The 13,625-nt window shown below is 38.1% G+C and overlaps 1 protein-coding gene across 1 annotated transcript; it reads right to left on the bottom strand.

Annotated features, from left to right (window-relative positions):
- Positions 1-1,070: 1,070 nt before the first annotated feature.
- On the bottom strand, positions 1,071-13,081 carry LOC131780217 (collagen alpha-6(VI) chain-like). The gene is made up of 8 exons (XM_066172485.1): positions 13,021-13,081; positions 11,514-11,935; positions 11,033-11,201; positions 9,308-9,729; positions 8,903-9,062; positions 2,622-3,055; positions 1,732-1,882; positions 1,071-1,138 (listed from the first exon to the last, which is right to left on the bottom strand). Exons 1-8 carry the CDS (start codon positions 13,079-13,081, stop codon positions 1,071-1,073), a joined length of 1,887 nt encoding a protein of 628 aa, XP_066028582.1.
- Between the last annotated feature and the right edge of the window lie 544 nt (positions 13,082-13,625).

Here is a 13,625-nt window from a genome sequence, read left to right as displayed (position 1 = left end):
CGTTAAAAATCAGTCTTCGCCGCATGGGATATCTGCGATTTTTACCCGATCTTGTTGAAAACTGGAAATTATCTGCAAACCCTTTGTAACCTAGAAAGCATATCCTTAACGGTTTTTCTCTTTCTGACTTCTAGGATAAATTAAGTTCCTTGGTTTAGTCGAATGGTGAAATAGCGATACACTTCTGCAGCGCGCGACGCAAGTCAAAAGCCAAGTTGCAGCCAGAGTGCAGCGGAAATCGGCGGAAGATTCAGCTCAGCTAGACGAGTTACGAACAAAAAAAACTTGTCTTCAAAGGGGACCCGAAATCCTTAGACAAATTCGAGGTTATTTTTGAGCAAACGGTTGAATTGTTGAAAGATGATAGTTCAGGGCGGTACATTTTACGGATCTGTTCTCGAAATATGTCAGTTGGAAAGAAGGTTTTGATAAAGCTGAAAAGTAAGCTCATGTTTCACACTTTTTATTAGAAATCACTAAGACGGTATCACACATTGAGTGCACTCTAGTGCTTGTGTATTCTTATGTGGTGATTTAAACCTCAGAAAGCTGCTCATACGTGACTTTTTCTCCCTCCGATTGTCGAAGGGGGGAATTAATGCTCTCACGAAACAGTGCGTGCATCGAAATGATCTTCCCTTAAGAGAATCACCATGCTGGTATTAGTTCACGTGGTCGGCGAATGGTAGATCTCAGATGGTCGATAGAGTTGATCTACATATAACGAATTAAAAGAAAATTAGATTTCGAAATATCAAAAAAATTCTAGTCCCCCTGGGTTCAGTAAGTAATATAAACGTTACCCTCGCTCATTTTACAAGTTTCTCATGTAGCTAGTTCCCATTTTTACTCCCGTATTCCGGGGAGGACTTTAAGAACACAACACAATGACTGCACCAGGGTCGAACCCGGTCTTTTCTCGAAAAAGCTCAACACGCTAACGACTTTGCCACCGCGCCTTCAATAGAATGACATCATGGGGGAGTCCAAGTCCAAAACCTAATTCAACAGCTTCTATCTGTCAAAATATTTTTTTGTCAGCAATAAATCCTCACCAAGTCCATTCAGATTTAGGTTAAAATATTTCTGTGCCAGTCCCTCCTCAGTTTAAAAAGCCTCCGATTCACTTGCGGCTGACCTGTTAAAAAAGACATTACAATTTCAAAACTTAAGTTCAAGTGAAGAACGAAGAGGTTCATAACAACATTTTATTCACCAATACTGCTCCGACTTCGTTACAAGCTTCGTCATTGACCATGTATCTCTCGTTGGTTAGCTGTTATTAGCAGTTGGCACCGGTATACATCAAATATCAGGGGGCTTGAGCCAAAAATTTTTAAAACACAAGGGGGGGTGGGGGCAGGTAGGCAGCTATAAATTGAGTCATTTTGTCCGTGGTGTCTACCACAGATGTTTTCTTGTTACGTTTAGTTTAAAATTCTAAAATACAAGCTTGCCAATTGGATGGCTTCTGTCATAGTGCGACAATGATAAAATCCCACATTGTTCTTTGTAATCCAAACATGTTTTCGCTATCGACTAACCAGCATCGAGATTCCAAGTTTTGCTTTAGATTACTGTTCAAGTCGGGTAAGCAAAAAAACATCTCATGGTCTTTGAGGAAGTTATTTCGGCCGATAATTGTTTTGAAAGACTCTGAAAACGTTTTATTGTACACTTTCCTCTAATGCATTCTTTCAGGAATTTACATATAACTGCCATACAACTTACTGCATGTTGCTTCCAAAATCCCAGCAAACAAATCAGACAGTTGTTTAAAGCTGTTTACGGTGTAAACGTCTTCTCCTGCAATTTCTTCCAGTTGTCCTTCGAATTCCTCATAATTTCCAACACCAATTGCAATAATTTTAACTCCCTTTTTCTGAAATGTAAATTGTGAACAGAACAACTTAGTAATGTAGCGCTGATGACAAAGGAAACATTGTGAAATGAAAAGAAAATGAAAATTATTGGCGATATAAGAGGGTGAAATCACCGAAATGGAAATCTGAGTTGCAACAAAGGTATTTCCTGCGTTTCGTTTTCGGTTCACCCTTTCTTTTATCTCCTTCTTCATCCAGATTTACCATGCAATCATTAAAGAGGATCCTTTAAAACGACTCAAAACTAATATGAACTGCTTTTACATGAATCTAAAGTTAGCTTAGTTTTATTTTCATCTAAATCTATTTTGTGAAATAAAGGCATGAAAACTTAAAAGAGGAAGTGATTGATACACATTTTAAAGGGTTTTCAATTGAGCCAATTAGGCGAAAGGAAAATAACTTGAAGAGCCAATGAGAGTTTAAAGTAAAAATAAGTAAAACGCCTAACGCACTAGAAACGCGGGCAACTAATTCGTTATTACAATTGGTTATGGTCTCGCATTTTATTGGTTAAGGGAATGGAAATTTCAACTTTGCGACTTTTCTGGAACAATCGCAGACACTCAACACTCAACTGGAAATTGATCCATTATTATCGCCCACGTGAAAAGGGTTTGTCGCAAAACAATGAATGAAACAGTGTAATAAATTAAATAAATCATTCGTATGAAAGTGAAAGAGATAGAGAAAATCTGAAAGATAAGTCAGGGGAAAGCAAATTTCAGTCATTCCTACCTGAAGCAAAGGAATTGTAGCCGAGAAAGACTTCGATTCAGGATTTGTCTTTCCAGCCGACAAAAGAATCAAAACATTTGGAAATTCCGGCCTGTCACCTCCCCTATCAGTAAACAATTCTTCATTGGCTTTTTTCAGCGCCCTGTCAATGAACAATCGGAGCCCAAATGAGCCTTTTTCTCCCGATAGGTTATATATGAGGTGGTACAGATTTTCTTTATCGTAGAAACCACCATCTGCAAAGGTACTTATTACGTGCGCTTGTTTAGCAAACACGATAAGTCCAGTGTGTGTTTCTTCTGGTCCAATGGTCAGCGCGTCAGTCAGTTGCAGGAGGAAGCCTTTGACTAGCTTATAATTATCTATGCCAACACTTCTTGTTCGGTCGATCGCGAAAGCCAAGTCCATTCCTTGAGCCTCGCAAGGGTTTGGTGCTGGAGAATAGAATTTGATGAATACAGTTAACTCAATCATTCGCTCTGACGAAGAGCTAACGCTCGAAACTTTAGCTTTAGAAACTCTTTGCGATGGCCAATTTACAATCTTAACTCAGATGATAAAACCGAATTATCTAGTTATATCCCCCATGACGAAGAGCTAACGCTCGAAACTTTAGCTTTAGAAACTCTTTGCGATGTCCAATTTACAATCTTAACGCAGATGATAAAACCGAATTATCTAGTTATATCCCCCATCGATGTAGATTCATACTTTCTTTAGAAATTTATCCCCTCAACTCAATGACAGCCTGTTCCAGGCTTTAATTAAGATCATAAAACCAAGCCTGAAAAAAGACGACGCCGCGGAGCGTGAAAAGGGGAGAGGTTTGGGGCCGTTTGCATGACAAACAGCATGCATTTCGCGACTCGACTCTTCTTTCGGAATGCCTGGAACAGTCAAACCCCATGAACACCAGAAATCTCAAGCTTAAGAAGACAAGTAACTCTTTGAAATAGATAATTAGAGTTTCTCTTTACCATCCAACTTCCAAAGCCATTTTTAACTTCACTAATCTGATAATTGACACCTTTCTTGAGGTGTCACTATGATGTACGCAGAGATAAGTCGACCATTAAAAGTCCGTGTGCAAGACCTTACAAACCAAATACGTGTTCTTTCTGTGGTTTAAAAGACAATTCGAACAGTCTACTGTATTCTCTCTTCATGTGACCTTTCCCCAGTCCCCACGGTCCGTTTAAGGTAAGAAAGTGGGTTGGTAGGCAGTGAACAATTAGGTGACAAATTATTGGTTATTGACAATCGTTACAACACCCATTCCTCTTACCGCCATCAATGTTATGTTTTTAAGGTTATTTTAGGTTCGTTTGTTTTTAAACTGTGATATGGAGCCAACTGGAAGTACACATGCGATCGCAGGCCAGAAAAGGTGAATCTTGGGCGAAAATGTTTTGAGAAGGGGTGAAAGCCGTTTTGCCTAACTGTCCATCTCAGTTACATTAATTGAATTTTTTTTACGCACCTTTTTACGCAAATGGTTACATTGAAAATTTCGCACTACTGCTTGAAATCTCAATGAACATCTGATATTAATAGAGATGATAAATACGAAATTAAGTGCTAAGGTCTTCAAATAATTTCAGCAGAACTAGAGAACGAAAAGGGAAATTAATCAAATTATAATGATTGTAACAGCTAAACAAGCAAACTAGGACAACTGAACAGAGGGAGGTGAGATATCTGTTGTTAAAGAAAACAGTTCTGTCTACATGGAAATAACAAAAACCAACAGCAACCTTCATTTTTTCATTCTTAAAATAAAAGTTGGCTCAGAGATAGCAAATGTTCATCATGGCGGGCCGGTCTTTAAAATCTAAAAAGGGTCGATAAGGTGTACTGATAGAATCCTGAAATACAATACACAAATAATTACTTAAATACATAGAAAAATTGTTCTTACAAAACATGAAATAAGACAAAGGAAGAACACTGGCTACCTCAGAGGACTTTCAGAGGCATTATTAATTACTTATGAGATTTTACCTTTGGAATGACCTCGTGTATGTATAGAAAGGAATTTTCCCTCTTGAAAATACTTAGCAGTAAATGCTTTATTTTAAAAATGAGTGAATGTTCGGATAGCTCCTATTGAAAGAATGGTATCTCATTTCATATTGTAACAACTTCTCTTGAGAAGGATTTTCATATACCACAAGAGTTGACGATTTCATGTAGAAAGTATCCAAAGTAAAATAGGTACCTCTTTATCGTGAATATTTGTAACTGCAAATTATGTTCTCCAACCCCGAAATTCCTCTCAGCTAAAATTCTGAACGACTTTTTCAATATTTAGAGTAGTCTTCAATAGTCTGCAATATTATTTCAGCAGATTTGCTGAAATAATATTGCAGTCTTCTTTACTCAGGGATTTTCTTTATTCAAAAGGGATTTCTCAACTTCTTTACACTTTTTTTGTCAACAACCTCGAAGTAACTTCAATGTGATCATAATTTTGACACCAGCAAACACAAATAACCGCACTTTTATTCTAAAAGTTTTTCTTTTAATTGCGTAAATGCTGTCACACCTCAGAACAATGCAAAACGTCGTCGTCAATACAGCTGATGTACATCCATTCACAGTGACGAACATAAAAGAAATCGAAATGAGTCGATTGTCCTCTTTCTCCGAAACTCAGAGGTCGTTTAGTAATAATAGTTCGCTTAAAGCAATATCTGTTGTACAGAGATCTTATGATGTTGTCCTGCGTTACTTTTGGTTTGTTATCTCTTTTCTCCATGACCCTAGGTGAGTGTATGGCAATTCTGCTTTTCCAATGTACCTCTGAGAAACATACATTTTGTTTCTGGAAATGTGTGTTCAAAATCGTGGTCCGTTTCGTTCTGTTTTCAACACTCGTCATTTGATCATTAACCATCATCAAGATTCTCAATTCGACATCTGAGTGGAAGATTTCCCATTCATTTTTGTTCCATACCTACTTAGGGTGCTTTCCACAATGCTGATCGTAGAAATATACAGTAGCTGTAGCTCAGACTGTTGAGCATCTGACTTCGAAGTCGAAATTGGCCGGAGCTCAATTCCTCACTTCCCATTGAAAGGGACCTTTTTTTTTCTCTTTTTCCCACTTTCGTGACAAATGTTTCACATCTCTCCCCGTAAGGAGAAAGATCAGTTCTCTGTAGGCTTAGTGACAGAGCGGAACCAAAAGGTCAGAGGTTCCAATGCTCATGTCCTGAGTTTTTGCCAAAGCTTTTTTTTTATGTTGTTTTCTTTTTTTGGTTTTGTTTTGTTTTATTTTTGGTTTTGTTTTTCCTTATTTCAGGTTGCGGTGACTATCTAGATAACTGCCAAGTGTATGATCAAATGGGTCTATGTAACATTCCAAAATATTTCGAACTTATGAAGAAGTACTGTGAAAAGACTTGTCATCTCTGCAGTAAGTAAAGCAGATGATATAATAAAGGTCATGCTAAAACTATACTTTATTCAAACGTAGGTAATGCCAGCCGTTGTTCCATCTTAAAAAATTGTATACTATGTGTATTGTATGTGCACTGAGTTTTTATGGGGCTTTACAGCGAAAAAAACTCGCTTGGTATTTCCCTTGCGATCCACTCCACTACTAATCAAACCCTAATAAAGTATTTTTTTTCAATTGCAGACTGAACTTGACGAAATTCAACTAAAAAATTAATTTCCTTTTCAGATATAACTTCTCATGCGACTCCACAACCGGTGCAGCCTGGACAGCCCCTGGGTAAGTTTGAGTGGATCAGAGGAATTTTTCCATGCGTTGTCGAAGATTGTTCAATTTTAATCAGATTTTACACCACTACACACTGTGATTAGCTTAAAGAAATCACCGGCATCATTGCTTCAACTAATCAAATGCAAAAATAAACCAATTGCGATCCTATATATTTGAAACTGTGTTTTTAGTATGCGGAGGTAATACATAACAGAGTATATTGATCTCTCATACAAGCCGTATAACATTTAATAACCTGCGCTGTTAAGTCTGCTTGGATTCGGATTGAAAAGGTTTAAAATGAGAGGACACTAAAGACCCATAAAACGTTCCAGGTGAATGTGGCAGGTCTGTGGTTCCTCAGGGCCGTGTTATCGGTGGAACAGATGCGATACACGGATCGTGGCCCTGGCAAGTAGGTCTGTACGCTGGAGACGATGATTCTAAGTTCTTCTGCGGAGGGTCCCTCATCAAACCAAACTGGGTCGTCACAGCTGCCCACTGCATTAACGACAATCTGCCCGTTGCTTCATACCGCATTCGCTTGGGAGACTGGCACCGCTTCTTCCCCGACGGCACAGAACAGGTCCGCAACGCGTCCAAAGTGATTAAACACCCTAAGTACAACTACCCATCGCTCATCAATAACGACATTGCCTTAATCAAGCTCGACCACCCGGTGCTGTTGAATAGTCACGTGAACACCATCTGTCTTCCTAAGAGAGACGTAGCTGTCTCTCTAAATAGCACGTGCTATATCACAGGTAATTACTTGTCACGTTTTGCTAGCTACAGTAACGCCTATAAATGAAGAAAAATTTTAAAGGAACTCCTTTTGAAATTTTCAAGTCAAACCTGAAACGCGCAGAACTGCCTTAAAAGTAAAAAAAAAACAAGTAAAATAAAATGAAGCTTATCTAAATTCAGTATTGCGAAAAGTTTTGAAACATTGGTTTGGTGAGACAGGAACGATCGAGGAACAAGGATGAAAAAAAATGGAAAGAATTGAATTCCGAACACCACACTATCCCCGCATTAATTTGGAATCGTGTTTTTACCATTCTTTCATAATCAGAAGTCGTTTTCGTACATTTGGTGTGTTTCATAAGAGCTTTGGATAAGAACGTTTTGTTTGTGAAATTTAGCAAAATATAAATGTAGTCATAAAAATCATAAATGTGATCGTGTAGTCTGATAAATGTGATCGTGTAGTCTGATAAATGTGATCGTGTAATCTGATAAATGTGATCGTGTAGTCCCGGCCTGAGGAGGAACATTGTCGGCGGTAGCTGTGACTGACGTTTCGACAGCCTTAGCAAAAGCCATTATCAGACTTAAATGATGTGTTATCATAAATGTTATCACGCTCGTTTCAAAGGATTGAATCAGCCAGTCGGCTATGTCCTTACAATTAAATGTTAAATGACTGGTGCATATCGCAGGTCAGGCTATAGCCCGAGAAGGAAGCATGGCAACTTTAATGCACAATCTCAATACAGAATATCTTTATCCTGTAGGGTGGGGCAAGGTGAAACATCCGGGTGCTTCCTACCACAAACTTCAACAGGCCCAGCTCCCACTTGTCTCCAACGCCGAATGTTCCCAGAAACTTTCCGCTTCACCCTCGGGGGGAATACTCAACGTTACCAAACAAATGGTTTGCGCCGGAAACCTGAACCCCAATGAATCGCAGGGAGGTTGCCATGGCGACAGTGGAGGACCATTCGTCTGCAAGGACTCCGCATCCGGGAAGTTCGTCCTACAGGGAGCGGTTAGCTGGGGTTCACCGAATTGTAACTTTGCGCAAGTCAACAAACAGTACACGGTGTTTGCCCGAATCAGCAAATTTCGCCGTTGGATAAATCTTAAAATTTCTCAAAACTGAACACTAAAGAGCCACATCTGAATGGAAGTGACATTATGATAACAATAGTCCGGAGTGAAGTTTATTGGGTAAAGCCTTGCAAGAAATATGTAAAGGCTAATAAATTCGAAAATAAATGATGAAGAAATATTTGCGTTTTTTCCTTGTACCAAAAAAACCACCGTCTCAATACTACCTGCGATCATAAGCAAGTGAGAAATCTCTGTTTCAGCTCATTTCCACCGCAAATAACTCCTACGTCAACAGGTTTATAATGATTTCGAACGGAGAGTGACAAAAAGAAAGAATTCATGTTGGACATTTGAAATTTTATCACTAACTGCCATAATTTGAAAATTAGATTATTTCTCGTGAAAAATTAAGCCAATTTTCTTTTTTTTTTCTCATTTGATTGGCGTTGGACAGAAACATTGTACAGTAAAACAAAATTGTTCTCCGTGTAAAGGGAATAAAATTAAAAAGGAGAGCAGAGAAGGGACAATTCATAAATTTTCCCCTGGGGAGGGGGGTGGGTTAATTTTAAGGGGGTCACCTGGTTTTCAAAGGGAACGGAGGGGTAGTCAGTCGTCGCCAAAGAGCATTAGGGGAAGGCTATAGAAAATAGACTGCCCCCCCCCCCCACCATAACTTCGCTAAAAATAAGTAGTAATAACAGCTACAACTCACGACAGATAATGTTGACGACATCGCTGAGTGCTCCGACAAGTGACCCATAGTCATGTGCTGAAAACACGTTTTCTCCCCCGAGCTCTTTCAGCACCTTTTGATAACTTGGCTTTTGTGCGTCTGGACCGATTGCTAAAACAACCACACGGACACCTTTACTCTGAAAAAATTCATACCAACAAACAATCAAACGGAAGAATGGGAGAAACACAGAGCTTTTTTTACCTTTTTTAGTGATAAAAGATGCGTGTATTCTGAAAAAGCATACAGCTCTTAAAGTAAACATCACATCACACCACAATACAAACACCACAATACAAACACCACAACTATGTTTGAATGAAAAAAGGGCCGTGAATAAAAAAAGGGCCGAGAGAAAATATTGAAAACAAATGGGTCCCTCACCTTAATACTTCTCAAATGTTGCTTGTACTTTTTTTTCTCCGTCTCCTTTGGGTGAGACCTTCCGTCTGTGAACAAAACCATAACACTTCGCACGCCATGTCTGTCTCCATTTTCCTTGGTGAATAGTTCTAAGTCGGCCTTCTCCAATGCCAAATCGAGACGCGTAGGTTTTGTCAGTTTGTCGATTTTTTCGTCTATCAGATTTGTAAGAGAGTTTTTTTCAAAAAATTTTGGTTCGTCAAAAAGATTGTGGATTACGCTTTTGTCACCGAATGTCTCTAGGGCTATGTGGGCTCCATCGTTTGATATATCGAATTGTTGCACGAGGTTTTTCAAAACTGTCTTCAATTCGTTGATGTTCTTTTGTTTGATACTTTGAGTTGTATCCACCACCAAACCGAGGTCAAGTTTACAACTGGAGACTGAAAAAACAAAAAGAAAAAATGGTTAATAAAATCTGTGACGTAAGAATGTGTTTTGGAACTTTATCATATTAGAAAGACTGTCATCGTCACTTTCTGGGAACTGTCTTTGTTAGAGCAGTTTTCGATTGAGTGTCGAAAAACAAAAACCAAAGTAATCCAGGCGACTAATCAGAACAAAGGTTTGCATTATCGACCAAGAGGAAAAAAGGTTTACATTATCGACCTATAGGAACAAAGGTTTACACTATCATTAGTTAATGAGAACTCAAAGTGAAAACAAGCAAACTGCTTGAAGCGCGCGAAAATGCTAATGACCAAGTCGCGATTGTTTTTAGTTTTGCATCTAATTTGTTGAGAGGATGGCGCCAGTTTTATGGACCAATCACAGTGCAAAGCTCGATAAAACTAGAGAAATGACTTTCGACACTTTATTAAAAATTGGTTCCTCACGCAACCTACGATAATTTCAGTGGCGGTTTCTCTTGATTCTCTACTGGTTTAGCACGCGTCGCTCCTCAAAAAGTACTCGAGTAACGCTTGGTGTCTAGAATATTTTAAATGCGTTTAGGGTGAGAAGTCAGAGTTGTGATTCTAGTTTTGTACAATGTGTATGTCGGAGTCAATCTACAATAAAAGTGTTTGCTATTCACAAGTGTACGTGTCTTTGAAACGACTTAGATTGAGAGAACATTACGTAGAATAATAAGTAACAAAAAGAAATCGCAGCTGCTTGGGAAACAAAAGATATCAGACTAAGTTTAAATTTGTTGAAATTTTAAACTGTAAAGACAAGATAAAACTAGGAGAAAAGAAGATTTAAATAGCTTCACGTGTGTCTATTTATACTTACGTCTTGTGGTAGATGTCTTGGATTCTAAAGATAAAAAAAATGCGACGCACGTGAAAACTCGTATAAGGGTGCAGTTGAAAGAATGAGATAGTTTTTTACTTTTTTTTTTTAATCAGAGCAAGAGATGGAGACATCATAATAAACATCAAGAAAAAAATACCAAATATTATAATTCAAAAGATTGTTCCTTTGGAATCTATATGGCCTCTCGCATTGCGAGGAATTTGAAGAGTCTAAAGACACTGTGGTGCTTCGTCAATGGAGGGATATCACAAGAGAAAATTGGATTTGATCAAATAAGTTGATAACGTGAATTGGCCACTGAAAGGAGTTTATTAGGCTGACGTTTTGAGGGTTAGCCCTTCGTCCGACCGATTAACAATAGTACATCGCCATGGATTCGCGATTGAAATTTAATGTTGAGCAGTAGAACGGAAGGCTAATCTTTACCTTTGCAACTCTCACGCATTATGGTTGGTAAGAGACTGGGCAGCTCTTTTAAATCATTGACTTCGAAAAGCCTCTTCTCGTTGTTTGACAAAATTGGAAGGAAATCCTCTTTCTGTATTGGCTTGTTCGGCAATCCGATTCCAACAGCAAGTATCTTCACACCTTTTTTCTTTAAGACCAAAAAAATGTTAAAAAGTATAAGAAGGGTCCTACTCCTGTATTCTCTGTCTACCTCACCTATCTCGTTTTTACACTATGTTCAGCTATTGGTGGATGACATATTGAGTGTGGGAAGCTGGGAACGAGAAAAGCAGTTTCTGCGGGAAAGGATCATGTCACCACATCAAGACGAATAACTCAGATTCTCATGTCTCGTTTCACGGTTCTTGATTAACACGCTCAATCACGAGGCGCCGAAAGGTTTATAAGGGTCCTAAAGTAAAGCTGATAAAGCTTCCCTGATTAATGAAATCGTTCAAACCTCTAATGCTTTCACGTAAGACTTGTATTCGTAGACCTTCGACTTATATCCTCCATTACTCAATATAATCAACACTTTGTCTCTACCATCCTTGGTCACTTTCCAGGTGAATAAAACGCTGTCAGCTTTCCTGAGAACCCTGTATAAACTGAATTTTGATGTTTGTTCCACACCGTCGAGCTTCTGACCAATATAAGAAAGTTCTTGCTTTCCTCCACGACTCAAATCAAAGGCCAATTCTAACTTTGCATATTCGTTGTCATTGGTAATAAGACCAAACCGTGAAGCGCCTGACTCCAAATCAATGCTCCTGGCCAGATCCATGATAAACTCCTTCATCTTTTTAAATTGCTCCTCAGTGAAACTGGGGGACGCATCCAAAATAACTCCCATATTGACTGTGCAATTCCATGATGGAGGAACTGCAAATGGAATGTGTGAAATAAGTATTTAAAATAATACTTAATAACACCCAAATACTTCTTACATAAAATTAATTGACGAATTGGGAACTAGAAAAAGTAAGCATAAAATCAGATAACTGGGGAAAATATCTTCCTCACGTTCAGTCGAGACTTCATTAGATTTTAAAAATAACCATGAAACATTTAAAAGAAAACACTGACGGGAAATAAACTTGTACAATATTTATTTGACGCTCACTACTTGAAGTGGATTTGTCATTTAATAACATTCAAAAGATTTTCAATGAGATAAACCAGAAAACCAAATAAAACTCCTATTTGTATGACAATTTTATTCAGAGTAAGAATATTGGTACAATGAAAATGAAAGGGATCCATATCATACAAATTTCTTATTCACTGCTTGGAGTAGTTTTTTTAGTGCTGAAATAGAGAAGGAAAAAACTAACAGACTAATTAACTAAATGTGTATACCATATCGATTTTTAGCTTAAAATTTATCACCGGCTTTTTGCAATAATGAAAAATTCAAATTGAGTATATGAAGAGCAGTAAGAGGATTGCATCGGATTGGTTAAAAAGTTTGAGAACAGTGCAGGATATCTTAGCCAGTCACAAAGCACATAAATGCAAAGTGAACGCAGTTCCAGATTACCTCCACCTTATATTGCATGTTTCTGTTAGCCTACCCATTCTTATTGCTCTCATTACTGCCTGACATACAATTCTTATGACGTTTTTTCGGGTTATTTGTCATATTATCAACTAATAATCCCCTTATTGACACTTTTTTTTAATTTTTATCACTTCTCTGCCTAATATTGTGGTGATAGGTCACTGATGGGTGTTAATAGATGTGAGGGTAACTCCTCAGGTGACGTCAAGAAAGAAGGGAACTGAGGAATTAGCATCTTACCTTAGGAAAATAGCGGCAGTTGGTCAAACTTTGTTTTATGCTTCACGTTACATTAGCCTGAGGACACTTCACCACTATGCACTGACAAGCGAAACCCAAGGCCTGTTCCCCCTTATCTTTCCTAAATGTAAGACATGCTTTAGAATTGATATACGATTTCTCTTACCAGCAGCAGCAATTGGCAGGGTACCAAGGAAAGAGACCAACATGAATGACAATACACCCATCTTGCCTGACTTTAAAGATTGCAATGAAAAAAAAAAGCATTTATCAAGCATCTCTCAAATTCATGTCATACTTTTTTGAAACAAAACAGATGACAAATTAGGCTATATTAACCTATTTTCCGACAGCAGTTCAGAGCACAAACAAAGACACACACATGATGCGATGATTAAGAAGTAAAAGACAACTAATTTAGTGGTACCTCACTTTACAGACTTTATTCAACATTGAAAACATTCCTTGAAGTTGAGAAGAACACGCAAACCAATTGTGATAAGCGGAACAAAGGGACATTGTTCATGATATGATAGATTTTGAAAATAAATGAGGTTATCGAGATTTTTAATTACCCCACAGCCAACAAAAGACTTTTAGATCTCATTCTTCTGACACCATATATTTACTACCGAGATCTCAGTGATAAGTTATTCTCCAAAGCATTTTATTATTTATGGTAGAAAGAATTTTCTGCCATGTCATCAAGATAACACCAATTTAGCATTTGCGAACTAGGTCCGGCTTTTTGCCCAATTGTATCAAAACCTC

Source organism: Pocillopora verrucosa, chromosome 9 (assembly GCF_036669915.1).
Source record: "Pocillopora verrucosa isolate sample1 chromosome 9, ASM3666991v2, whole genome shotgun sequence".
NCBI classification, from domain to species: Eukaryota; Metazoa; Cnidaria; class Anthozoa; order Scleractinia; family Pocilloporidae; genus Pocillopora; species Pocillopora verrucosa.
The sequence above is the reverse complement of the archived record's forward strand: the minus strand, read 5'-3'. Positions and strand labels throughout refer to the sequence as shown.